The 27532-nt window shown below is 38.8% G+C and overlaps 2 protein-coding genes across 2 annotated transcripts in view; both read left to right on the top strand.

Annotated features, from left to right (window-relative positions):
* The window catches only part of LOC139949164 (uncharacterized), a 53565-nt gene extending 51613 nt beyond the window's left edge, over positions 1 to 1952 (top strand). The window contains exons 130-131 of the mRNA XM_071947564.1: positions 1451 to 1607; positions 1945 to 1952. Coding sequence (XP_071803665.1) covers positions 1451 to 1607; positions 1945 to 1952 — 165 coding nt within the window. The remainder of the gene's footprint in view (positions 1 to 1450; positions 1608 to 1944) is intronic.
* A 2767-nt stretch (positions 1953 to 4719) lies between these two features.
* LOC139949163 (uncharacterized) lies at positions 4720 to 27524 on the top strand. Its single transcript, XM_071947563.1, has 21 exons — positions 4720 to 4740; positions 5670 to 5826; positions 7814 to 7936; positions 9921 to 10046; positions 10558 to 10614; positions 11007 to 11072; positions 11174 to 11517; positions 11644 to 11803; positions 14093 to 14251; positions 14362 to 14720; positions 14843 to 14999; positions 17331 to 17405; positions 17507 to 17850; positions 17977 to 18136; positions 18314 to 18472; positions 18586 to 18944; positions 19067 to 19223; positions 20893 to 20966; positions 23287 to 23443; positions 25431 to 25553; positions 27508 to 27524. Exons 1-21 carry the CDS (start codon positions 4720 to 4722, stop codon positions 27522 to 27524), a joined length of 3354 nt encoding a protein of 1117 aa, XP_071803664.1.
* The last annotated feature ends 8 nt before the right edge of the window (positions 27525 to 27532 follow it).

Raw genomic sequence — 27532 nt, 5'->3', positions numbered from 1 at the left:
GAAAGCTTGCCTTTGGAGGTGGGAGACAACAACCTGCCCAGTGTTGATGGCATTTTAACAAGATCTGCCTCTATCAGAGCAATCAGTATTAGGCTTGTTCCATCATCATCTTCCTCGACACCATCTCCGACTGGAAATGAGGAACTTGTGTCTGTGACTATAAATTTCTTCACCAAGAAGGAGAGAAACGATGACTTTAAGCCCCTGTTGCTGGAAGACAGCCAAGAACCCAAGGTGAATATAACAAATAATCTTACACACTTATTTTCAGAGTCAAGTTATATAAAACATGTGAAGATTTCTGAAGAAATTGCATCAAGAGTAATTTCCGAGGTTCACGTTATAATTCTCTCCCCACAGGTGATCACATTCACACCAGTCAGTGATCAACCCTTGCAGAAGTTCCTAAAACTTGGAAATGAAGTCATTGAAGGGGTTGTGGCATTCCGTGTGACTGTCCTAGAGGTCACTGGTGTTTCGTCTGCAACTTTGGAACTGCATGTATTGGGCTGTGCAGAAGGTAAGCCGATAGTAGCAGGAATACAGTATTCCTGTTACTTGTATGTAAGAAATTATTTGTTTCTTGAAATGCACGTTACAAATAGGCAAGCCTTTAAAATAAACAGTCTTAAGACCCAGTCCTTTTGTTTGAATTACAAACTGTTCTGATTCCAATCCCCTTTTTGTTTTGTCCCAGAATTCACCACAACCCAGGTAACAACTACAGCAGTCTCTGTGACAACACCAACAACGACAACCGAAGAATCAACAAGCACTGTGGCAGTTACAACACCAACTCAGACAACCACAGAACGAACAACAACCTCAACAACATCTCTGGTTTCAACCACAGAGGGTAAAGACATACAGTTTTGTATTCTGAGAAATAAAAATGACTATAGCAGTAACCTTAGATCTGATTTTAAAAAAAACTATCAGTGTTAATAATACCCATTTCTGTCCGTTCAGGGTACTGTCTTCAAAATATGGATAGCGAGAGCGGTGTAGAGACAAAGGACCAGACAAGAGGAAATCTCTTGACAGATGAGTCAGGCTTTCTCACATTTTCCGAGTTACCAATCGAACAGTCTGTTGGCAACAGTGCTGTTCTGGAGAGAAAGTTCAATAGCAATATCAATGTTCGTGGAGTTCTTATCACTTTGAAGAAAATCACATCAAGTGTTACTTCTGGACAAGCAGAAGGAACGACCACACCAAAGACGGGATCAACGTCACCACAGTCAGTCAAATTCACTTTCACGTTACTTGCAAAGAGAGTAGACGAGACAGATTTCAAGCAAGTGGTGATTAAAAATACAATCACGGAGGTGAGTGGGAACATTTTTTAACTAATCCATTTATAATTATTGTTTTCACTTTTATTTTTCACAATGTGCTCATTGATTATAAATCTTGTAGTCAAGCAAAAACTCTCTTCTCCTGTTCACAGTTTACCTTGACTATTGAGGGTATTCAATCGGAAGTGAAGGTATTTGCAGAGGACGAACCATCACTACAAGGTATAACGGAACTTCAGATCAAGTTCATCGATGTCTCAGGTGTCAGCGGAGCAACTATTGAGTTAACTGTCTTGGGATGTGCTGAAGGTAATAAAATTCGTTTACCAAGTAAAGAACTTTTTCCCTCAATAAAATTCAGTTTGACCAAGAACTTTTTTCCTCAATAAAACTCAGTCTGACCAAAAAGTTAGTTTGTTTGGTCTGCCAGTGTTTCATGATTTCAGATCACTCAATACACATTTGCTAACATTGGGTATCACAACAGATGGAATTAATTTACACAAGATCTTTCTTGCCGTTTTAGAAGTCTCAACAACTACGCAAACTACAACTAGCAGTACTGTTAGCACCACAACTCCTCAGCTATCAACAACTCCAGGTAATTACGAATATGCGATAAATAACCAAGCCTTCATTCTTACAGCTTTTTGAACAAACATACATGACTTTCATACCATTACTGATTTATTTACCTTGCAGGTTACTGTTTGGAGAATATGGATGGTGAAGAAGGCCTTCAGGAAGGTTTTACACCTACCTCAGATCTAATTACTTTACAAGTAGAAAATGGAACAACTTACATCAAGTTCGAAAGCTTGCCTTTGGAGGTGGGAGACAACAACCTGCCCAGTGTTGATGGCATTTTAACAAGATCTGCCTCTATCAGAGCAATCAGTATTAGGCTTGTTCCATCATCATCTTCCTCGACACCATCTCCGACTGGAAATGAGGAACTCGTGTCTGTGACTATAAATTTCTTCACCAAGAAGGAGAGAAACGATGACTTTAAGCCCCTGTTGCTGGAAGACAACCAAGAACCCAAGGTGAATATAGCAAACAATCTAACACACTTATTTCCAGAGTCAAGTAATATAAAACATGTGAAGATTTCTGAAGAAATTGCATCAAGAGTAATTTCTGAGGTTCACGTTATAATTCTCTCTCCACAGGTGATCACATTCACACCAGTCAGTGATCAACCCTTGCAGAAGTTCCTAAAACTTGGAAATGAAGTCATTGAAGGGGTTGTGGCATTCCGTGTGACTGTCCTAGAGGTCACTGGTGTTTCGTCTGCAACCTTGGAGCTACATGTATTGGGCTGTGCAGAAGGTAAGCTGATAGTAGCAGGAATACAGTATTCCTGTTACTTGTATGTAAGAAATTATTTGTTTCTTGAAATGCACGTTACAAATAGGCAAGCCTTTAAAATAAACAGTCTTAAGACCCAGTCCTTTTGTTTGTATTACAAACTGTTCTGATTCCAATCCCCTCTTTTTGTTTTGTCCCAGAATTCACCACAACCCAGGTAACAACTACAGCAGTCTCTGTGACAACACCAACAATGACAACCGAAGAATCAACAAGCACTGTGGCAGTTACAACACCAACTCAGACAACCACAGAACGAACAACAACCTCAACAACATCTCTGGTTTCAACCACAAAGGGTAAAGACATACAGTTTTATATTCTGAGAAATAAAAATGACTATAGCAATAACCTTAGATCTGATAAAAAAAACTTTCAGTGTTAACGATAACCATTTCTGTCCGTTCAGGGTACTGTCTTCAAAATATGGATAGCGAGAGCGGTGTAGAGACAAAGGACCAGACAAGAGGAAATCTCTTGACAGATGAGTCAGGCTTTCTCACATTTTCCGAGTTACCAATCGAACAGTCTGTTGGCAACAGTGCTGTTCTGGAGAGAAAGTTCAATAGCAATATCAATGTTCGTGGAGTTCTTATCACTTTGAAGAAAATCACATCAAGTGTTACTTCTGGACAAGCAGAAGAAACGACCACACCAAAGACGGGATCAACGTCACCACAGTCAGTCAAATTCACTTTCACATTACTTGCAAAGAGAGTAGACGAGACAGATTTCAAGCAAGTGGTGATCAAAAATACAATCACGGAGGTGAGTGGGAACATTTTTTAACTAATCCACTTATAATTATTGTTTTCACTTTTATTTTTCACAATGTGCTCATTGATTATAAATCTTGTAGTCAAGCAAAAACTTTCTTCTCCTGTTCACAGTTTACCTTGACTATTGAGGGTATTCAATCGGAAGTGAAGGTATTTGCAGAGGACGAACCATCACTACAAGGTATAACGGAACTTCAGATCAAGTTCATTGATGTCTCAGGTGTCAGCGGAGCAACTATTGAGTTAACTGTCTTGGGATGTGCTGAAGGTAATAAAATTCGTTTACCAAGTAAAGAACTTTTTCCCTCAATAAAATTCAGTTTGACCAAGAACTTTTTCCCTCAATAAAACTCAGTCTGACCAAAAAGTTAGTTTGTTTGGTCTGCCAGTGTTTCATGATTTCAGATCACTCAATACACATTTGCTAACATTGGGTATCACAACAGATGGAATTAATTTACACAAGATCTTTCTTGCCGTTTTAGAAGTCTCAACAACTATGCAAACTACAACTAGCAGTACTGTTAGCACCACAACTCCTCAGCTATCAACAACTCCAGGTAATTACGAATATGCGATAAATAACCAAGCCTTCATTCTTACAGCTTTTTGAACAAACATACATGACTTTCATACCATTACTGATTTATTTACCTTGCAGGTTACTGTTTGGAGAATATGGATGGTGAAGAAGGCCTTCAGGAAGGTTTTACACCTACCTCAGATCTAATTACTTTACAAGTAGAAAATGGAACAACTTACATCAAGTTCGAAAGCTTGCCTTTGGAGGTGGGAGACAACAACCTGCCCAGTGTTGATGGCATTTTAACAAGATCTGCCTCTATCAGAGCAATCAGTATTAGGCTTGTTCCATCATCATCTTCCTCGACACCATCTCCGACTGGAAATGAGGAACTTGTGTCTGTGACTATAAATTTCTTCACCAAGAAGGAGAGAAACGATGACTTTAAGCCCCTGTTGCTGGGAGACAACCAAGAACCCAAGGTGAATATAGCAAATAATCTAACACACTTATTTCCAGAGTCAAGTAATATAAAACATGTGAAGATTTCTGAAAAAAATTGCATCAAGAGTAATTTCTGAGGTTCACGTTATAATTCTCTCCCCACAGGTGATCACATTCACACCAGTCAGTGATCAACCCTTGCAGAAGTTCCTAAAACTTGGAAATGAAGTCATTGAAGGGGTTGTGGCATTCCGTGTGACTGTCCTAGAGGTCACTGGTGTTTCATCTGCAACCTTGGAGCTACATGTATTGGGCTGTGCAGAAGGTAAGCTGATAGTAGCAGGAATACAGTATTCCTGTTACTTGTATGTAAGAAATTATTTGATTCTTGAAATGCACGTTACAAATAGGCAAGCCTTTAAAATAAACAGTCTTAAGACCCAGTCCTTTTGTTTGTATTACAAACTGTTCTGATTCCAATCCCCTCTTTTTGTTTTGTCCCAGAATTCACCACAACCCAGGTAACAACTACAGCAGTCTCTGTGACAACACCAACAACGACAACCGAAGAATCAACAAGCACTGTGGCAGTTACAACACCAACTCAGACAACCACAGAACGAACAACAACCTCAACAACATCTCTGGTTTCAACCACAGAGGGTAAAGACATACAGTTTTATATTCTGAAAAATAAAAATGACTATAGCAATAACCTTAGATCTGATAAAAAAAACTTTCAGTGTTAACAATAACCATTTCTGTCCGTTCAGGGTACTGTCTTCAAAATATGGATAGCGAGAGCGGTGTAGAGACAAAGGACCAGACAAGAGGAAATCTCTTGACAGATGAGTCAGGCTTTCTCACATTTTCCGAGTTACCAATCGAACAGTCTGTTGGCAACAGTGCTGTTCTGGAGAGAAAGTTCAATAGCAATATCAATGTTCGTGGAGTTCTTATCACTTTGAAGAAAATCACATCAAGTGTTACTTCTGGACAAGCAGAAGGAACAACCACACCAAAGACGGGATCAACGTCACCACAGTCAGTCAAATTCACTTTCACGTTACTTGCAAAGAGAGTAGACGAGACAGATTTCAAGCAAGTGGTGATCAAAAATACAATCACGGAGGTGAGTGGGAACATTTTTTAACTAATCCATTTATAATTATTGTTTTCACTTTTATTTTTCACAATGTGCTCATTGATTATAAATCTTGTAGTCAAGCAAAAACTCTCTTCTCCTGTTCACAGTTTACCTTGACTATTGAGGGTATTCAATCGGAAGTGAAGGTATTTGCAGAGGACGAACCATCACTACAAGGTATAACGGAACTTCAGATCAAGTTCATCGATGTCTCAGGTGTCAGCGGAGCAACTATTGAGTTAACTGTCTTGGGATGTGCTGAAGGTAATAAAATTCGTTTACCAAGTAAAGAACTTTTTCCCTCAATAAAATTCAGTTTGACCAAGAACTTTTTTCCTCAATAAAACTCAGTCTGACCAAAAAGTTAGTTTGTTTGGTCTGCCAGTGTTTCATGATTTCAGATCACTCAATACACATTTGCTAACATTGGGTATCACAACAGATGGAATTAATTTACACAAGATCTTTCTTGCCGTTTTAGAAGTCTCAACAACTACGCAAACTACAACTAGCAGTACTGTTAGCACCACAACTCCTCAGCTATCAACAACTCCAGGTAATTAGGAATATGCGATAAATAACCAAGCCTTCATTCTTACAGCTTTTTGAACAATTATACATGACTTTCATACCATTACTGATTTATTTACCTTGCAGGTTACTGTTTGGAGAATATGGATGGTGAAGAAGGCCTTCAGGAAGGTTTTACACCTACCTCAGATCTAATTACTTTACAAGTAGAAAATGGAACAACTTACATCAAGTTCGAAAGCTTGCCTTTGGAGGTGGGAGACAACAACCTGCCCAGTGTTGATGGCATTTTAACAAGATCTGCCTCTATCAGAGCAATCAGTATTAGGCTTGTTCCATCATCATCTTCCTCGACACCATCTCCGACTGGAAATGAGGAACTTGTGTCTGTGACTATAAATTTCTTCACCAAGAAGGAGAGAAACGATGACTTTAAGCCCCTGTTGCTGGAAGACAGCCAAGAACCCAAGGTGAATATAACAAATAATCTTACACACTTATTTTCAGAGTCAAGTTATATAAAACATGTGAAGATTTCTGAAGAAATTGCATCAAGAGTAATTTCTGAGGTTCACGTTATAATTCTCTCCCCACAGGTGATCACATTCACACCAGTCAGTGATCAACCCTTGCAGAAGTTCCTAAAACTTGGAAATGAAGTCATTGAAGGGGTTGTGGCATTCCGTGTGACTGTCCTAGAGGTCACTGGTGTTTCGTCTGCAACTTTGGAACTGCATGTATTGGGCTGTGCAGAAGGTAAGCTGATAGTAGCAGGAATACAGTATTCCTGTTACTTGTATGTAAGAAATTATTTGTTTCTTGAAATGCACGTTACAAATAGGCAAGCCTTTAAATTAAACAGTCTTAAGACCCAGTCCTTTTGTTTGAATTACAAACTGTTCTGATTCCAATCCCCTTTTTGTTTTGTCCCAGAATTCACCACAACCCAGGTAACAACTACAGCAGTCTCTGTGACAACACCAACAACGACAACCGAAGAATCAACAAGCACTGTGGCAGTTACAACACCAACTCAGACAACCACAGAACGAACAACAACCTCAACAACCTCTCTGGTTTCAACCACAGAGGGTAAAGACATACAGTTTTGTATTCTGAGAAATAAAAATGACTATAGCAGTAACCTTAGATCTGATTTAAAAAAAAACTATCAGTGTTAATAATACCCATTTCTGTCCGTTCAGGGTACTGTCTTCAAAATATGGATAGCGAGAGCGGTGTAGAGACAAAGGACCAGACAAGAGGAAATCTCTTGACAGATGAGTCAGGCTTTCTCACATTTTCCGAGTTACCAATCGAACAGTCTGTTGGCAACAGTGCTGTTCTGGAGAGAAAGTTCAACAGCAATATCAATGTTCGTGGAGTTCTTATCACTTTGAAGAAAATCACATCAAGTGTTACTTCTGGACAAGCAGAAGGAACGACCACACCAAAGACGGGATCAACGTCACCACAGTCGGTCAAATTCACTTTCACGTTACTTGCAAAGAGAGTAGACGAGACAGATTTCAAGCAAGTGGTGATCAAAAATACAATCACGGAGGTGAGTGGGAACATTTTTTAACTAATCCATTTATAATTATTGTTTTCACTTTTATTTTTCACAATGTGCTCATTGATTATAAATCTTGTAGTCAAGCAAAAACTCTCTTCTCCTGTTCACAGTTTACCTTGACTATTGAGGGTATTCAATCGGAAGTGAAGGTATTTGCAGAGGACGAACCATCACTACAAGGTATAACGGAACTTCAGATCAAGTTCATCGATGTCTCAGGTGTCAGCGGAGCAACTATTGAGTTAACTGTCTTGGGATGTGCTGAAGGTAATAAAATTCGTTTACCAAGTAAAGAACTTTTTCCCTCAATAAAATTCAGTTTGACCAAGAACTTTTTTCCTCAATAAAACTCAGTCTGACCAAAAAGTTAGTTTGTTTGGTCTGCCAGTGTTTCATGATTTCAGATCACTCAATACACATTTGCTAACATTGGGTATCACAACAGATGGAATTAATTTACACAAGATCTTTCTTGCCGTTTTAGAAGTCTCAACAACTACGCAAACTACAACTAGCAGTACTGTTAGCACCACAACTCCTCAGCTATCAACAACTCCAGGTAATTACGAATATGCGATAAATAACCAAGCCTTCATTCTTACAGCTTTTTGAACAAACATACATGACTTTCATACCATTACTGATTTATTTACCTTGCAGGTTACTGTTTGGAGAATATGGATGGTGAAGAAGGCCTTCAGGAAGGTTTTACACCTACCTCAGATCTAATTACTTTACAAGTAGAAAATGGAACAACTTACATCAAGTTCGAAAGCTTGCCTTTGGAGGTGGGAGACAACAACCTGCCCAGTGTTGATGGCATTTTAACAAGATCTGCCTCTATCAGAGCAATCAGTATTCGGCTTGTTCCATCATCATCTTCCTCGACACCATCTCCGACTGGAAATGAGAAACTTGTGTCTGTGACTATAAATTTCTTCACCAAGAAGGAGAGAAACGATGACTTTAAGCCCCTGTTGCTGGAAGACAGCCAAGAACCCAAGGTGAATATAACAAATAATCTTACACACTTATTTTCAGAGTCAAGTTATATAAAACATGTGAAGATTTCTGAAGAAATTGCATCAAGAGTAATTTCCGAGGTTCACGTTATAATTCTCTCCCCACAGGTGATCACATTCACACCAGTCAGTGATCAACCCTTGCAGAAGTTCCTAAAACTTGGAAATGAAGTCATTGAAGGGGTTGTGGCATTCCGTGTGACTGTCCTAGAGGTCACTGGTGTTTCGTCTGCAACTTTGGAACTGCATGTATTGGGCTGTGCAGAAGGTAAGCTGATAGTAGCAGGAATACAGTATTCCTGTTACTTGTATGTAAGAAATTATTTGTTTCTTGAAATGCACGTTACAAATAGGCAAGCCTTTAAAATAAACAGTCTTAAGACCCAGTCCTTTTGTTTGAATTACAAACTGTTCTGATTCCAATCCCCTTTTTGTTTTGTCCCAGAATTCACCACAACCCAGGTAACAACTACAGCAGTCTCTGTGACAACACCAACAACGACAACCGAAGAATCAACAAGCACTGTGGCAGTTACAACACCAACTCAGACAACCACAGAACGAACAACAACCTCAACAACATCTCTGGTTTCAACCACAGAGGGTAAAGACATACAGTTTTGTATTCTGAGAAATAAAAATGACTATAGCAGTAACCTTAGATCTGATTTAAAAAAAAACTATCAGTGTTAATAATACCCATTTCTGTCCGTTCAGGGTACTGTCTTCAAAATATGGATAGCGAGAGCGGTGTAGAGACAAAGGACCAGACAAGAGGAAATCTCTTGACAGATGAGTCAGGCTTTCTCACATTTTCCGAGTTACCAATCGAACAGTCTGTTGGCAACAGTGCTGTTCTGGAGAGAAAGTTCAATAGCAATATCAATGTTCGTGGAGTTCTTATCACTTTGAAGAAAATCACATCAAGTGTTACTTCTGGACAAGCAGAAGGAACGACCACACCAAAGACGGGATCAACGTCACCACAGTCAGTCAAATTCACTTTCACATTACTTGCAAAGAGAGTAGACGAGACAGATTTCAAGCAAGTGGTGATCAAAAATACAATCACGGAGGTGAGTGGGAACATTTTTTAACTAATCCACTTATAATTATTGTTTTCACTTTTATTTTTCACAATGTGCTCATTGATTATCAATCTTGAAGTAAGCAAAAACTTCCATTCTCCTGTTCACAGTTTACCTTGTCTATTGAGGGTATTCAATCAGAAATGAAGGTATTTCCCATGAACGAACCATCACTAGAAGGTATAAAGGAACTCCAGATCAAGTTCATTGATGTCTCAGGTGTCAGCGGAGCAACTATTGAGTTGACTGTCTTGGGATGTGCTGAAGGTAATCACATTCGTTTACAAAGTAAAGAACCCCCCCCCCCCCCAAGTTTTTTAGCATTAAATTTTGTTGGACAATTACAAAGACAAGTTTTGGTACAAATTGCACATTACCACATATGGAAATACTTTTCTCAAAGTCATTTTTGACACAACTTATCCTGTTATCCACTAGGTTTGTTGGATTGTGATTTCTTCTTATTCTCCATTGAAACAGGGTTTGAAAACATTACCTATTTCTTTACAACATTCACGTTAACCCTTTACTATAGTAATATTCTACAAACAACTAATTATTGAACAATAACTTTTGCTTTTACAGAGTTTTCAACAACAGAATATGTGACAACCAAATCCCCTACAACTAAAGGTAAAATAATTGTATTTATTAAGAGAAGAGTCTTGATAACAAGTGCATGTGTTTACTATAATACCAGGAAAAATGTATGAGCATCTTGGATGGATTCATTCTGTTGTGTTCTGAACATTACACAATATTTTGATTAATCCTTTAGGTTTGCCAACAGGAGACACTTTGCTATCGACTACTACCATCAAGGGCCGTCCTCCTCGTAAGCGAATCCATTTGTCTCTTCACACTTGCAATGTTTTTTGTTATGCATAATGAATCCTTTCATTGCTACAGACTAACAAAATATCTTTTAACTACAATAAAGTCAGGTCAGTTTGTTCAACTCAGACAGAGTTCAAATTCTGCCACTTGATTTTGTTATTGAGAATTTATTAATGTAATGAACTGCCTCTAGCCACTGAATATTCCCACCCGAGTAATATGTATGTGATTTTTTTCACAGTACTCGGGTAAGTACCAAGTATACAGTAATACACACTCAATGGTGTATATGGGTGAAAACCAAAATGAATAATCTTTATCCCTGATGCAAATTTAACATCTATGATAATTTATTCTCAATTGTTATGCACTTTTCTTAAAAACCTAAAGCACCAACGACCACTACAACAACCAAGACCAGCAGCACTACAAGTCATCAGCTATCAACAACTCAAGGTAATTAGGAATAACTTATAGTCAACCAAAACTTCATTCTTACAGCTTTTTGCACAAACATACATGACTTTCATACCATTACTGATTTATTTACCTTGCAGGTTACTGTTTGGAGAATATGGATGGTGAAGAAGGCCTTCAGGAAGGTTTTACACCTACCTCAGATCTAATTACTTTACAAGTAGAAAATGGAACAACTTACATCAAGTTCGAAAGCTTGCCTTTGGAGGTGGGAGACAACAACCTGCCCAGTGTTGATGGCATTTTAACAAGATCTGCCTCTATCAGAGCAATCAGTATTAGGCTTGTTCCATCATCATCTTCCTCGACACCATCTCCGACTGGAAATGAGGAACTCGTGTCTGTGACTATAAATTTCTTCACCAAGAAGGAGAGAAACGATGACTTTAAGCCCCTGTTGCTGGAAGACAACCAAGAACCCAAGGTGAATATAGCAAACAATCTAACACACTTATTTCCAGAGTCAAGTAATATAAAACATGTGAAGATTTCTGAAGAAATTGCATCAAGAGTAATTTCTGAGGTTCACGTTATAATTCTCTCTCCACAGGTGATCACATTCACACCAGTCAGTGATCAACCCTTGCAGAAGTTCCTAAAACTTGGAAATGAAGTCATTGAAGGGGTTGTGGCATTCCGTGTGACTGTCCTAGAGGTCACTGGTGTTTCGTCTGCAACCTTGGAGCTACATGTATTGGGCTGTGCAGAAGGTAAGCTGATAGTAGCAGGAATACAGTATTCCTGTTACTTGTATGTAAGAAATTATTTGTTTCTTGAAATGCACGTTACAAATAGGCAAGCCTTTAAAATAAACAGTCTTAAGACCCAGTCCTTTTGTTTGTATTACAAACTGTTCTGATTCCAATCCCCTCTTTTTGTTTTGTCCCAGAATTCACCACAACCCAGGTAACAACTACAGCAGTCTCTGTGACAACACCAACAATGACAACCGAAGAATCAACAAGCACTGTGGCAGTTACAACACCAACTCAGACAACCACAGAACGAACAACAACCTCAACAACATCTCTGTTTTCAACCACAAAGGGTAAAGACATACAGTTTTATATTCTGAGAAATAAAAATGACTATAGCAATAACCTTAGATCTGATAAAAAAAACTTTCAGTGTTAACGATAACCATTTCTGTCCGTTCAGGGTACTGTCTTCAAAATATGGATAGCGAGAGCGGTGTAGAGACAAAGGACCAGACAAGAGGAAATCTCTTGACAGATGAGTCAGGCTTTCTCACATTTTCCGAGTTACCAATCGATCAGTCTGTTGGCAACAGTGCTGTTCTGGAGAGAAAGTTCAATAGCAATATCAATGTTCGTGGAGTTCTTATCACTTTGAAGAAAATCACATCAAGTGTTACTTCTGGACAAGCAGAAGAAACGACCACACCAAAGACGGGATCAACGTCACCACAGTCAGTCAAATTCACTTTCACATTACTTGCAAAGAGAGTAGACGAGACAGATTTCAAGCAAGTGGTGATCAAAAATACAATCACGGAGGTGAGTGGGAACATTTTTTAACTAATCCACTTATAATTATTGTTTTCACTTTTATTTTTCACAATGTGCTCATTGATTATAAATCTTGTAGTCAAGCAAAAACTTTCTTCTCCTGTTCACAGTTTACCTTGACTATTGAGGGTATTCAATCGGAAGTGAAGGTATTTGCAGAGGACGAACCATCACTACAAGGTATAACGGAACTTCAGATCAAGTTCATTGATGTCTCAGGTGTCAGCGGAGCAACTATTGAGTTAACTGTCTTGGGATGTGCTGAAGGTAATAAAATTCGTTTACCAAGTAAAGAACTTTTTCCCTCAATAAAATTCAGTTTGACCAAGAACTTTTTCCCTCAATAAAACTCAGTCTGACGAAAAAGTTAGTTTGTTTGGTCTGCCAGTGTTTCATGATTTCAGATCACTCAATACACATTTGCTAACATTGGGTATCACAACAGATGGAATTAATTTACACAAGATCTTTCTTGCCGTTTTAGAAGTCTCAACAACTATGCAAACTACAACTAGCAGTACTGTTAGCACCACAACTCCTCAGATATCAACAACTCCAGGTAATTACGAATATGCGATAAATAACCAAGCCTTCATTCTTACAGCTTTTTGAACAAACATACATGACTTTCATACCATTACTGATTTATTTACCTTGCAGGTTACTGTTTGGAGAATATGGATGGTGAAGAAGGCCTTCAGGAAGGTTTTACACCTACCTCAGATCTAATTACTTTACAAGTAGAAAATGGAACAACTTACATCAAGTTCGAAAGCTTGCCTTTGGAGGTGGGAGACAACAACCTGCCCAGTGTTGATGGCATTTTAACAAGATCTGCCTCTATCAGAGCAATCAGTATTAGGCTTGTTCCATCATCATCTTCCTCGACACCATCTCCGACTGGAAATGAGGAACTTGTGTCTGTGACTATAAATTTCTTCACCAAGAAGGAGAGAAACGATGACTTTAAGCCCCTGTTGCTGGGAGACAACCAAGAACCCAAGGTGAATATAGCAAATAATCTAACACACTTATTTCCAGAGTCAAGTAATATAAAACATGTGAAGATTTCTGAAAAAAATTGCATCAAGAGTAATTTCTGAGGTTCACGTTATAATTCTCTCCCCACAGGTGATCACATTCACACCAGTCAGTGATCAACCCTTGCAGAAGTTCCTAAAACTTGGAAATGAAGTCATTGAAGGGGTTGTGGCATTCCGTGTGACTGTCCTAGAGGTCACTGGTGTTTCATCTGCAACCTTGGAGCTACATGTATTGGGCTGTGCAGAAGGTAAGCTGATAGTAGCAGGAATACAGTATTCCTGTTACTTGTATGTAAGAAATTATTTGATTCTTGAAATGCACGTTACAAATAGGCAAGCCTTTAAAATAAACAGTCTTAAGACCCAGTCCTTTTGTTTGTATTACAAACTGTTCTGATTCCAATCCCCTCTTTTTGTTTTGTCCCAGAATTCACCACAACCCAGGTAACAACTACAGCAGTCTCTGTGACAACACCAACAACGACAACCGAAGAATCAACAAGCACTGTGGCAGTTACAACACCAACTCAGACAACCACAGAACGAACAACAACCTCAACAACATCTCTGGTTTCAACCACAGAGGGTAAAGACATACAGTTTTATATTCTGAAAAATAAAAATGACTATAGCAATAACCTTAGATCTGATAAAAAAAACTTTCAGTGTTAACAATAACCATTTCTGTCCGTTCAGGGTACTGTCTTCAAAATATGGATAGCGAGAGCGGTGTAGAGACAAAGGACCAGACAAGAGGAAATCTCTTGACAGATGAGTCAGGCTTTCTCACATTTTCCGAGTTACCAATCGAACAGTCTGTTGGCAACAGTGCTGTTCTGGAGAGAAAGTTCAATAGCAATATCAATGTTCGTGGAGTTCTTATCACTTTGAAGAAAATCACATCAAGTGTTACTTCTGGACAAGCAGAAGGAACGACCACACCAAAGACGGGATCAACGTCACCACAGTCAGTCAAATTCACTTTCACATTACTTGCAAAGAGAGTAGACGAGACAGATTTCAAGCAAGTGGTGATCAAAAATACAATCACGGAGGTGAGTGGGAACATTTTTTAACTAATCCACTTATAATTATTGTTTTCACTTTTATTTTTCACAATGTGCTCATTGATTATAAATCTTGTAGTCAAGCAAAAACTTTCTTCTCCTGTTCACAGTTTACCTTGACTATTGAGGGTATTCAATCGGAAGTGAAGGTATTTGCAGAGGACGAACCATCACTACAAGGTATAACGGAACTTCAGATCAAGTTCATTGATGTCTCAGGTGTCAGCGGAGCAACTATTGAGTTAACTGTCTTGGGATGTGCTGAAGGTAATAAAATTCGTTTACCAAGTAAAGAACTTTTTCCCTCAATAAAATTCAGTTTGACCAAGAACTTTTTCCCTCAATAAAACTCAGTCTGACCAAAAAGTTAGTTTGTTTGGTCTGCCAGTGTTTCATGATTTCAGATCACTCAATACACATTTGCTAACATTGGGTATCACAACAGATGGAATTAATTTACACAAGATCTTTCTTGCCGTTTTAGAAGTCTCAACAACTATGCAAACTACAACTAGCAGTACTGTTAGCACCACAACTCCTCAGCTATCAACAACTCCAGGTAATTACGAATATGCGATAAATAACCAAGCCTTCATTCTTACAGCTTTTTTAACAAACATACATGACTTTCATACCATTACTGATTTATTTACCTTGCAGGTTACTGTTTGGAGAATATGGATGGTGAAGAAGGCCTTCAGGAAGGTTTTACACCTACCTCAGATCTAATTACTTTACAAGTAGAAAATGGAACAACTTACATCAAGTTCGAAAGCTTGCCTTTGGAGGTGGGAGACAACAACCTGCCCAGTGTTGATGGCATTTTAACAAGATCTGCCTCTATCAGAGCAATCAGTATTAGGCTTGTTCCATCATCATCTTCCTCGACACCATCTCCGACTGGAAATGAGGAACTTGTGTCTGTGACTATAAATTTCTTCACCAAGAAGGAGAGAAACGATGACTTTAAGCCCCTGTTGCTGGGAGACAACCAAGAACCCAAGGTGAATATAGCAAATAATCTAACACACTTATTTCCAGAGTCAAGTAATATAAAACATGTGAAGATTTCTGAAAAAAATTGCATCAAGAGTAATTTCTGAGGTTCACGTTATAATTCTCTCCCCACAGGTGATCACATTCACACCAGTCAGTGATCAACCCTTGCAGAAGTTCCTAAAACTTGGAAATGAAGTCATTGAAGGGGTTGTGGCATTCCGTGTGACTGTCCTAGAGGTCACCGGTGTTTCATCTGCAACCTTGGAGCTACATGTATTGGGCTGTGCAGAAGGTAAGCTGATAGTAGCAGGAATACAGTATTCCTGTTACTTGTATGTAAGAAATTATTTGATTCTTGAAATGCACGTTACAAATAGGCAAGCCTTTAAAATAAACAGTCTTAAGACCCAGTCCTTTTGTTTGTATTACAAACTGTTCTGATTCCAATCCCCTCTTTTTGTTTTGTCCCAGAATTCACCACAACCCAGGTAACAACTACAGCAGTCTCTGTGACAACACCAACAACGACAACCGAAGAATCAACAAGCACTGTGGCAGTTACAACACCAACTCAGACAACCACAGAACGAACAACAACCTCAACAACATCTCTGGTTTCAACCACAGAGGGTAAAGACATACAGTTTTGTATTCTGAGAAATAAAAATGACTATAGCAGTAACCTTAGATCTGATTTAAAAAAAAACTATCAGTGTTAATAATACCCATTTCTGTCCGTTCAGGGTACTGTCTTCAAAATATGGATAGCGAGAGCGGTGTAGAGACAAAGGACCAGACAAGAGGAAATCTCTTGACAGATGAGTCAGGCTTTCTCACATTTTCCGAGTTACCAATCGAACAGTCTGTTGGCAACAGTGCTGTTCTGGAGAGAAAGTTCAATAGCAATATCAATGTTCGTGGAGTTCTTATCACTTTGAAGAAAATCACATCAAGTGTTACTTCTGGACAAGCAGAAGGAACGACCACACCAAAGACGGGATCAACGTCACCACAGTCAGTCAAATTCACTTTCACGTTACTTGCAAAGAGAGTAGACGAGACAGATTTCAAGCAAGTGGTGATCAAAAATACAATCACGGAGGTGAGTGGGAACATTTTTTAACTAATCCACTCATAATTATTGTTTTCACTTTTATTTTTCACAATGTGCTCATTGATTATCAATCTTGAAGTAAAGCAAAAACTTCCATTCTCCTGTTCACAGTTTACCTTGACTATTGAGGGTATTCAATCGGAAGTGAAGGTATTTGCAGAGGACGAACCATCACTACAAGGTGTAACGGAACTTCAGATCAAGTTCATTGATGTCTCAGGTGTCAGCGGAGCAACTATTGAGTTAACTGTCTTGGGATGTGCTGAAGGTAATAAAATTCGTTTACCAAGTAAAGAACTTTTTCCCTCAATAAAATTCAGTTTGACCAAGAACTTTTTCCCTCAATAAAACTCAGTCTGACCAAAAAGTTAGTTTGTTTGGTCTGCCAGTGTTTCATGATTTCAGATCACTCAATACACATTTGCTAACATTGGGTATCACAACAGATGGAATTAATTTACACAAGATCTTTCTTGCCGTTTTAGAAGTCTCAACAACTACGCAAACTACAACTAGCAGTACTGTTAGCACCACAACTCCTCAGCTATCAACAACTCCAGGTAATTACGAATATGCGATAAATAACCAAGCCTTCATTCTTACAGCTTTTTGAACAAACATACATGACTTTCATACCATTACTGATTTATTTACCTTGCAGGTTACTGTTTGGAGAATATGGATGGTGAAGAAGGCCTTCAGGAAGGTTTTACACCTACCTCAGATCTAATTACTTTACAAGTAGAAAATGGAACAACTTACATCAAGTTCGAAAGCTTGCCTTTGGAGGTGGGAGACAACAACCTGCCCAGTGTTGATGGCATTTTAACAAGATCTGCCTCTATCAGAGCAATCAGTATTAGGCTTGTTCCATCATCATCTTCCTCGACACCATCTCCGACTGGAAATGAGGAACTTGTGTCTGTGACTATAAATTTCTTCACCAAGAAGGAGAGAAACGATGACTTTAAGCCCCTGTTGCTGGAAGACAGCCAAGAACCCAAGGTGAATATAACAAATAATCTTACACACTTATTTTCAGAGTCAAGTTATATAAAACATGTGAAGATTTCTGAAGAAATTGCATCAAGAGTAATTTCTGAGGTTCACGTTATAATTCTCTCCCCACAGGTGATCACATTCACACCAGTCAGTGATCAACCCTTGCAGAAGTTCCTAAAACTTGGAAATGAAGTCATTGAAGGGGTTGTGGCATTCCGTGTGACTGTCCTAGAGGTCACTGGTGTTTCGTCTGCAACTTTGGAACTGCATGTATTGGGCTGTGCAGAAGGTAAGCTGATAGTAGCAGGAATACAGTATTCCTGTTACTTGTATGTAAGAAATTATTTGTTTCTTGAAATGCACGTTACAAATAGGCAAGCCTTTAAATTAAACAGTCTTAAGACCCAGTCCTTTTGTTTGAATTACAAACTGTTCTGATTCCAATCCCCTTTTTGTTTTGTCCCAGAATTCACCACAACCCAGGTAACAACTACAGCAGTCTCTGTGACAACACCAACAACGACAACCGAAGAATCAACAAGCACTGTGGCAGTTACAACACCAACTCAGACAACCACAGAACGAACAACAACCTCAACAACATCTCTGGTTTCAACCACAGAGGGTAAAGACATACAGTTTTGTATTCTGAGAAATAAAAATGACTATAGCAGTAACCTTAGATCTGATTTAAAAAAAAACTATCAGTGTTAATAATACCCATTTCTGTCCGTTCAGGGTACTGTCTTCAAAATATGGATAGCGAGAGCGGTGTAGAGACAAAGGACCAGACAAGAGGAAATCTCTTGACAGATGAGTCAGGCTTTCTCACATTTTCCGAGTTACCAATCGAACAGTCTGTTGGCAACAGTGCTGTTCTGGAGAGAAAGTTCAATAGCAATATCAATGTTCGTGGAGTTCTTATCACTTTGAAGAAAATCACATCAAGTGTTACTTCTGGACAAGCAGAAGGAACGACCACACCAAAGACGGGATCAACGTCACCACAGTCAGTCAAATTCACTTTCACATTACTTGCAAAGAGAGTAGACGAGACAGATTTCAAGCAAGTGGTGATCAAAAATACAATCACGGAGGTGAGTGGGAACATTTTTTAACTAATCCACTTATAATTATTGTTTTCACTTTTATTTTTCACAATGTGCTCATTGATTATAAATCTTGTAGTCAAGCAAAAACTTTCTTCTCCTGTTCACAGTTTACCTTGACTATTGAGGGTATTCAATCGGAAGTGAAGGTATTTGCAGAGGACGAACCATCACTACAAGGTATAACGGAACTTCAGATCAAGTTCATCGATGTCTCAGGTGTCAGCGGAGCAACTATTGAGTTAACTGTCTTGGGATGTGCTGAAGGTAATAAAATTCGTTTACCAAATAAAGAACTTTTTCCCTCAATAAAATTCAGTTTGACCAAGAACTTTTTCCCTCAATAAAACTCAGTCTGACCAAAAAGTTAGTTTGTTTGGTCTGCCAGTGTTTCATGATTTCAGATCACTCAATACACATTTGCTAACATTGGGTATCACAACAGATGGAATTAATTTACACAAGATCTTTCTTGCCGTTTTAGAAGTCTCAACAACTACGCAAACTACAACTAGCAGTACTGTTAGCACCACAACTCCTCAGCTATCAACAACTCCAGGTAATTACGAATATGCGATAAATAACCAAGCCTTCATTCTTACAGCTTTTTGAACAAACATACATGACTTTCATACCATTACTGATTTATTTACCTTGCAGGTTACTGTTTGGAGAATATGGATGGTGAAGAAGGCCTTCAGGAAGGTTTTACACCTACCTCAGATCTAATTACTTTACAAGTAGAAAATGGAACAACTTACATCAAGTTCGAAAGCTTGCCTTTGGAGGTGGGAGACAACAACCTGCCCAGTGTTGATGGCATTTTAACAAGATCTGCCTCTATCAGAGCAATCAGTATTAGGCTTGTTCCATCATCATCTTCCTCGACACCATCTCCGACTGGAAATGAGGAACTTGTGTCTGTGACTATAAATTTCTTCACCAAGAAGGAGAGAAACGATGACTTTAAGCCCCTGTTGCTGGAAGACAGCCAAGAACCCAAGGTGAATATAACAAATAATCTTACACACTTATTTTCAGAGTCAAGTTATATAAAACATGTGAAGATTTCTGAAGAAATTGCATCAAGAGTAATTTCCGAGGTTCACGTTATAATTCTCTCCCCACAGGTGATCACATTCACACCAGTCAGTGATCAACCCTTGCAGAAGTTCCTAAAACTTGGAAATGAAGTCATTGAAGGGGTTGTGGCATTCCGTGTGACTGTCCTAGAGGTCACTGGTGTTTCGTCTGCAACTTTGGAACTGCATGTATTGGGCTGTGCAGAAGGTAAGCTGATAGTAGCAGGAATACAGTATTCCTGTTACTTGTATGTAAGAAATTATTTGTTTCTTGAAATGCACGTTACAAATAGGCAAGCCTTTAAAATAAACAGTCTTAAGACCCAGTCCTTTTGTTTGAATTACAAACTGTTCTGATTCCAATCCCCTTTTTGTTTTGTCCCAGAATTCACCACAACCCAGGTAACAACTACAGCAGTCTCTGTGACAACACCAACAACGACAACCGAAGAATCAACAAGCACTGTGGCAGTTACAACACCAACTCAGACAACCACAGAACGAACAACAACCTCAACAACATCTCTGGTTTCAACCACAGAGGGTAAAGACATACAGTTTTGTATTCTGAGAAATAAAAATGACTATAGCAGTAACCTTAGATCTGATTTTAAAAAAAACTATCAGTGTTAATAATACCCATTTCTGTCCGTTCAGGGTACTGTCTTCAAAATATGGATAGCGAGAGCGGTGTAGAGACAAAGGACCAGACAAGAGGAAATCTCTTGACAGATGAGTCAGGCTTTCTCACATTTTCCGAGTTACCAATCGAACAGTCTGTTGGCAACAGTGCTGTTCTGGAGAGAAAGTTCAATAGCAATATCAATGTTCGTGGAGTTCTTATCACTTTGAAGAAAATCACATCAAGTGTTACTTCTGGACAAGCAGAAGGAACGACCACACCAAAGACGGGATCAAACACACCACAGTCAGTCAAATTCACTTTCACGTTACTTGCAAAGAGAGTAGACGAGACAGATTTCAAGCAAGTGGTGATCAAAAATACAATCACGGAGGTGAGTGGGAACATTTTTTAACTAATCCACTTATAATTATTGTTTTCACTTTTATTTTTCACAATGTGCTCATTGATTATAAATCTTGTAGTCAAGCAAAAACTTTCTTCTCCTGTTCACAGTTTACCTTGACTATTGAGGGTATTCAATCGGAAGTGAAGGTATTTGCAGAGGACGAACCATCACTACAAGGTATAACGGAACTTCAGATCAAGTTCATCGATGTCTCAGGTGTCAGCGGAGCAACTATTGAGTTAACTGTCTTGGGATGTGCTGAAGGTAATAAAATTCGTTTACCAAGTAAAGAACTTTTTCCCTCAATAAAATTCAGTTTGACCAAGAACTTTTTCCCTCAATAAAACTCAGTCTGACCAAAAAGTTAGTTTGTTTGGTCTGCCAGTGTTTCATGATTTCAGATCACTCAATACACATTTGCTAACATTGGGTATCACAACAGATGGAATTAATTTACACAAGATCTTTCTTGCCGTTTTAGAAGTCTCAACAACTACGCAAACTACAACTAGCAGTACTGTTAGCACCACAACTCCTCAGCTATCAACAACTCCAGGTAATTACGAATATGCGATAAATAACCAAGCCTTCATTCTTACAGCTTTTTGAACAAACATACATGACTTTCATACCATTACTGATTTATTTACCTTGCAGGTTACTGTTTGGAGAATATGGATGGTGAAGAAGGCCTTCAGGAAGGTTTTACACCTACCTCAGATCTAATTACTTTACAAGTAGAAAATGGAACAACTTACATCAAGTTCGAAAGCTTGCCTTTGGAGGTGGGAGACAACAACCTGCCCAGTGTTGATGGCATTTTAACAAGATCTGCCTCTATCAGAGCAATCAGTATTAGGCTTGTTCCATCATCATCTTCCTCGACACCATCTCCGACTGGAAATGAGGAACTTGTGTCTGTGACTATAAATTTCTTCACCAAGAAGGAGAGAAACGATGACTTTAAGCCCCTGTTGCTGGAAGACAGCCAAGAACCCAAGGTGAATATAACAAATAATCTTACACACTTATTTTCAGAGTCAAGTTATATAAAACATGTGAAGATTTCTGAAGAAATTGCATCAAGAGTAATTTCCGAGGTTCACGTTATAATTCTCTCCCCACAGGTGATCACATTCACACCAGTCAGTGATCAACCCTTGCAGAAGTTCCTAAAACTTGGAAATGAAGTCATTGAAGGGGTTGTGGCATTCCGTGTGACTGTCCTAGAGGTCGCTGGTGTTTCGTCTGCAACTTTGGAACTGCATGTATTGGGCTGTGCAGAAGGTAAGCCGATAGTAGCAGGAATACAGTATTCCTGTTACTTGTATGTAAGAAATTATTTGTTTCTTGAAATGCACGTTACAAATAGGCAAGCCTTTAAAATAAACAGTCTTAAGACCCAGTCCTTTTGTTTGAATTACAAACTGTTCTGATTCCAATCCCCTTTTTGTTTTGTCCCAGAATTCACCACAACCCAGGTAACAACTACAGCAGTCTCTGTGACAACACCAACAACGACAACCGAAGAATCAACAAGCACTGTGGCAGTTACAACACCAACTCAGACAACCACAGAACGAACAACAACCTCAACAACATCTCTGGTTTCAACCACAGAGGGTAAAGACATACAGTTTTGTATTCTGAGAAATAAAAATGACTATAGCAGTAACCTTAGATCTGATTTTAAAAAAAACTATCAGTGTTAATAATACCCATTTCTGTCCGTTCAGGGTACTGTCTTCAAAATATGGATAGCGAGAGCGGTGTAGAGACAAAGGACCAGACAAGAGGAAATCTCTTGACAGATGAGTCAGGCTTTCTCACATTTTCCGAGTTACCAATCGAACAGTCTGTTGGCAACAGTGCTGTTCTGGAGAGAAAGTTCAATAGCAATATCAATGTTCGTGGAGTTCTTATCACTTTGAAGAAAATCACATCAAGTGTTACTTCTGGACAAGCAGAAGGAACGACCACACCAAAGACGGGATCAACGTCACCACAGTCAGTCAAATTCACTTTCACGTTACTTGCAAAGAGAGTAGACGAGACAGATTTCAAGCAAGTGGTGATTAAAAATACAATCACGGAGGTGAGTGGGAACATTTTTTAACTAATCCATTTATAATTATTGTTTTCACTTTTATTTTTCACAATGTGCTCATTGATTATAAATCTTGTAGTCAAGCAAAAACTCTCTTCTCCTGTTCACAGTTTACCTTGACTATTGAGGGTATTCAATCGGAAGTGAAGGTATTTGCAGAGGACGAACCATCACTACAAGGTATAACGGAACTTCAGATCAAGTTCATCGATGTCTCAGGTGTCAGCGGAGCAACTATTGAGTTAACTGTCTTGGGATGTGCTGAAGGTAATAAAATTCGTTTACCAAGTAAAGAACTTTTTCCCTCAATAAAATTCAGTTTGACCAAGAACTTTTTTCCTCAATAAAACTCAGTCTGACCAAAAAGTTAGTTTGTTTGGTCTGCCAGTGTTTCATGATTTCAGATCACTCAATACACATTTGCTAACATTGGGTATCACAACAGATGGAATTAATTTACACAAGATCTTTCTTGCCGTTTTAGAAGTCTCAACAACTATGCAAACTACAACTAGCAGTACTGTTAGCACCACAACTCCTCAGCTATCAACAACTCCAGGTAATTACGAATATGCGATAAATAACCAAGCCTTCATTCTTACAGCTTTTTGAACAAACATACATGACTTTCATACCATTACTGATTTATTTACCTTGCAGGTTACTGTTTGGAGAATATGGATGGTGAAGAAGGCCTTCAGGAAGGTTTTACACCTACCTCAGATCTAATTACTTTACAAGTAGAAAATGGAACAACTTACATCAAGTTCGAAAGCTTGCCTTTGGAGGTGGGAGACAACAACCTGCCCAGTGTTGATGGCATTTTAACAAGATCTGCCTCTATCAGAGCAATCAGTATTAGGCTTGTTCCATCATCATCTTCCTCGACACCATCTCCGACTGGAAATGAGGAACTTGTGTCTGTGACTATAAATTTCTTCACCAAGAAGGAGAGAAACGATGACTTTAAGCCCCTGTTGCTGGAAGACAGCCAAGAACCCAAGGTGAATATAACAAATAATCTTACACGCTTATTTTCAGAGTCAAGTTATATAAAACATGTGAAGATTTCTGAAGAAATTGCATCAAGAGTAATTTCCGAGGTTCACGTTATAATTCTCTCCCCACAGGTGATCACATTCACACCAGTCAGTGATCAACCCTTGCAGAAGTTCCTAAAACTTGGAAATGAAGTCATTGAAGGGGTTGTGGCATTCCGTGTGACTGTCCTAGAGGTCACTGGTGTTTCGTCTGCAACTTTGGAACTGCATGTATTGGGCTGTGCAGAAGGTAAGCTGATAGTAGCAGGAATACAGTATTCCTGTTACTTGTATGTAAGAAATTATTTGTTTCTTGAAATGCACGTTACAAATAGGCAAGCCTTTAAAATAAACAGTCTTAAGACCCAGTCCTTTTGTTTGAATTACAAACTGTTCTGATTCCAATCCCCTTTTTGTTTTGTCCCAGAATTCACCACAACCCAGGTAACAACTACAGCAGTCTCTGTGACAACACCAACAACGACAACCGAAGAATCAACAAGCACTGTGGCAGTTACAACACCAACTCAGACAACCACAGAACGAACAACAACCTCAACAACATCTCTGGTTTCAACCACAGAGGGTAAAGACATACAGTTTTGTATTCTGAGAAATAAAAATGACTATAGCAGTAACCTTAGATCTGATTTAAAAAAAAACTATCAGTGTTAATAATACCCATTTCTGTCCGTTCAGGGTACTGTCTTCAAAATATGGATAGCGAGAGCGGTGTAGAGACAAAGGACCAGACAAGAGGAAATCTCTTGACAGATGAGTCAGGCTTTCTCACATTTTCCGAGTTACCAATCGAACAGTCTGTTGGCAACAGTGCTGTTCTGGAGAGAAAGTTCAACAGCAATATCAATGTTCGTGGAGTTCTTATCACTTTGAAGAAAATCACATCAAGTGTTACTTCTGGACAAGCAGAAGGAACGACCACACCAAAGACGGGATCAACGTCACCACAGTCAGTCAAATTCACTTTCACGTTACTTGCAAAGAGAGTAGACGAGACAGATTTCAAGCAAGTGGTGATCAAAAATACAATCACGGAGGTGAGTGGGAACATTTTTTAACTAATCCATTTATAGTTATTGTTTTCACTTTTATTTTTCACAATGTGCTCATTGATTATAAATCTTGTAGTCAAGCAAAAACTCTCTTCTCCTGTTCACAGTTTACCTTGACTATTGAGGGTATTCAATCGGAAGTGAAGGTATTTGCAGAGGACGAACCATCACTACAAGGTATAACGGAACTTCAGATCAAGTTCATCGATGTCTCAGGTGTCAGCGGAGCAACTATTGAGTTAACTGTCTTGGGATGTGCTGAAGGTAATAAAATTCGTTTACCAAGTAAAGAACTTTTTCCCTCAATAAAATTCAGTTTGACCAAGAACTTTTTTCCTCAATAAAACTCAGTCTGACCAAAAAGTTAGTTTGTTTGGCCTGCCAGTGTTTCATGATTTCAGATCACTCAATACACATTTGCTAACATTGGGTATCACAACAGATGGAATTAATTTACACAAGATCTTTCTTGCCGTTTTAGAAGTCTTAACAACTACGCAAACTACAACTAGCAGTACTGTTAGCACCACAACTCCTCAGCTATCAACAACTCCAGGTAATTACGAATATGCGATAAATAACCAAGCCTTCATTCTTACAGCTTTTTGAACAAACATACATGACTTTCATACCATTACTGATTTATTTACCTTGCAGGTTACTGTTTGGAGAATATGGATGGTGAAGAAGGCCTTCAGGAAGGTTTTACACCTACCTCAGATCTAATTACTTTACAAGTAGAAAATGGAACAACTTACATCAAGTTCGAAAGCTTGCCTTTGGAGGTGGGAGACAACAACCTGCCCAGTGTTGATGGCATTTTAACAAGATCTGCCTCTATCAGAGCAATCAGTATTAGGCTTGTTCCATCATCATCTTCCTCGACACCATCTCCGACTGGAAATGAGGAACTTGTGTCTGTGACTATAAATTTCTTCACCAAGAAGGAGAGAAACGATGACTTTAAGCCCCTGTTGCTGGAAGACAGCCAAGAACCCAAGGTGAATATAACAAATAATCTTACACACTTATTTTCAGAGTCAAGTTATATAAAACATGTGAAGATTTCTGAAGAAATTGCATCAAGAGTAATTTCCGAGGTTCACGTTATAATTCTCTCCCCACAGGTGATCACATTCACACCAGTCAGTGATCAACCCTTGCAGAAGTTCCTAAAACTTGGAAATGAAGTCATTGAAGGGGTTGTGGCATTCCGTGTGACTGTCCTAGAGGTCACTGGTGTTTCGTCTGCAACTTTGGAACTGCATGTATTGGGCTGTGCAGAAGGTAAGCTGATAGTAGCAGGAATACAGTATTCCTGTTACTTGTATGTAAGAAATTATTTGTTTCTTGAAATGCACGTTACAAATAGGCAAGCCTTTAAAATAAACAGTCTTAAGACCCAGTCCTTTTGTTTGAATTACAAACTGTTCTGATTCCAATCCCCTTTTTGTTTTGTCCCAGAATTCACCACAACCCAGGTAACAACTACAGCAGTCTCTGTGACAACACCAACAACGACAACCGAAGAATCAACAAGCACTGTGGCAGTTACAACACCAACTCAGACAACCACAGAACGAACAACAACCTCAACAACATCTCTGGTTTCAACCACAGAGGGTAAAGACATACAGTTTTGTATTCTGAGAAATAAAAATGACTATAGCAGTAACCTTAGATCTGATTTTAAAAAAAACTATCAGTGTTAATAATACCCATTTCTGTCCGTTCAGGGTACTGTCTTCAAAATATGGATAGCGAGAGCGGTGTAGAGACAAAGGACCAGACAAGAGGAAATCTCTTGACAGATGAGTCAGGCTTTCTCACATTTTCCGAGTTACCAATCGAACAGTCTGTTGGCAACAGTGCTGTTCTGGAGAGAAAGTTCAATAGCAATATCAATGTTCGTGGAGTTCTTATCACTTTGAAGAAAATCACATCAAGTGTTACTTCTGGACAAGCAGAAGGAACGACCACACCAAAGACGGGATCAACGTCACCACAGTCAGTCAAATTCACTTTCACATTACTTGCAAAGAGAGTAGACGAGACAGATTTCAAGCAAGTGGTGATCAAAAATACAATCACGGAGGTGAGTGGGAACATTTTTTAACTAATCCACTTATAATTATTGTTTTCACTTTTATTTTTCACAATGTGCTCATTGATTATCAATCTTGAAGTAAAGCAAAAACTTCCATTCTCCTGTTCACAGTTTACCTTGTCTATTGAGGGTATTC

This window comes from Asterias amurensis, chromosome 16 (genome assembly GCF_032118995.1).
Source record: "Asterias amurensis chromosome 16, ASM3211899v1".
In the NCBI taxonomy this organism is placed as follows: domain Eukaryota; kingdom Metazoa; phylum Echinodermata; class Asteroidea; order Forcipulatida; family Asteriidae; genus Asterias; species Asterias amurensis.
Note: the sequence above shows the minus strand (reverse complement) of the source record. Positions and strands in the feature narration are given on the sequence as shown.

What these genes read in the sequence shown, in the direction of transcription:
- LOC139949163 (XM_071947563.1), top strand. Translation starts at nt 4,720, where the DNA reads ATGTATTGGGCTGTGCAGAAG. An exon ending in AAGACAACCAAGAACCCAAG is followed by an intron (nt 11,518 to 11,643) that starts GTGAATATAGCA and finishes CTCTCTCCACAG; the next exon opens with GTGATCACATTCACACCAGT. An exon ending in AAGACAGCCAAGAACCCAAG is followed by an intron (nt 17,851 to 17,976) that starts GTGAATATAACA and finishes CTCTCCCCACAG; the next exon opens with GTGATCACATTCACACCAGT.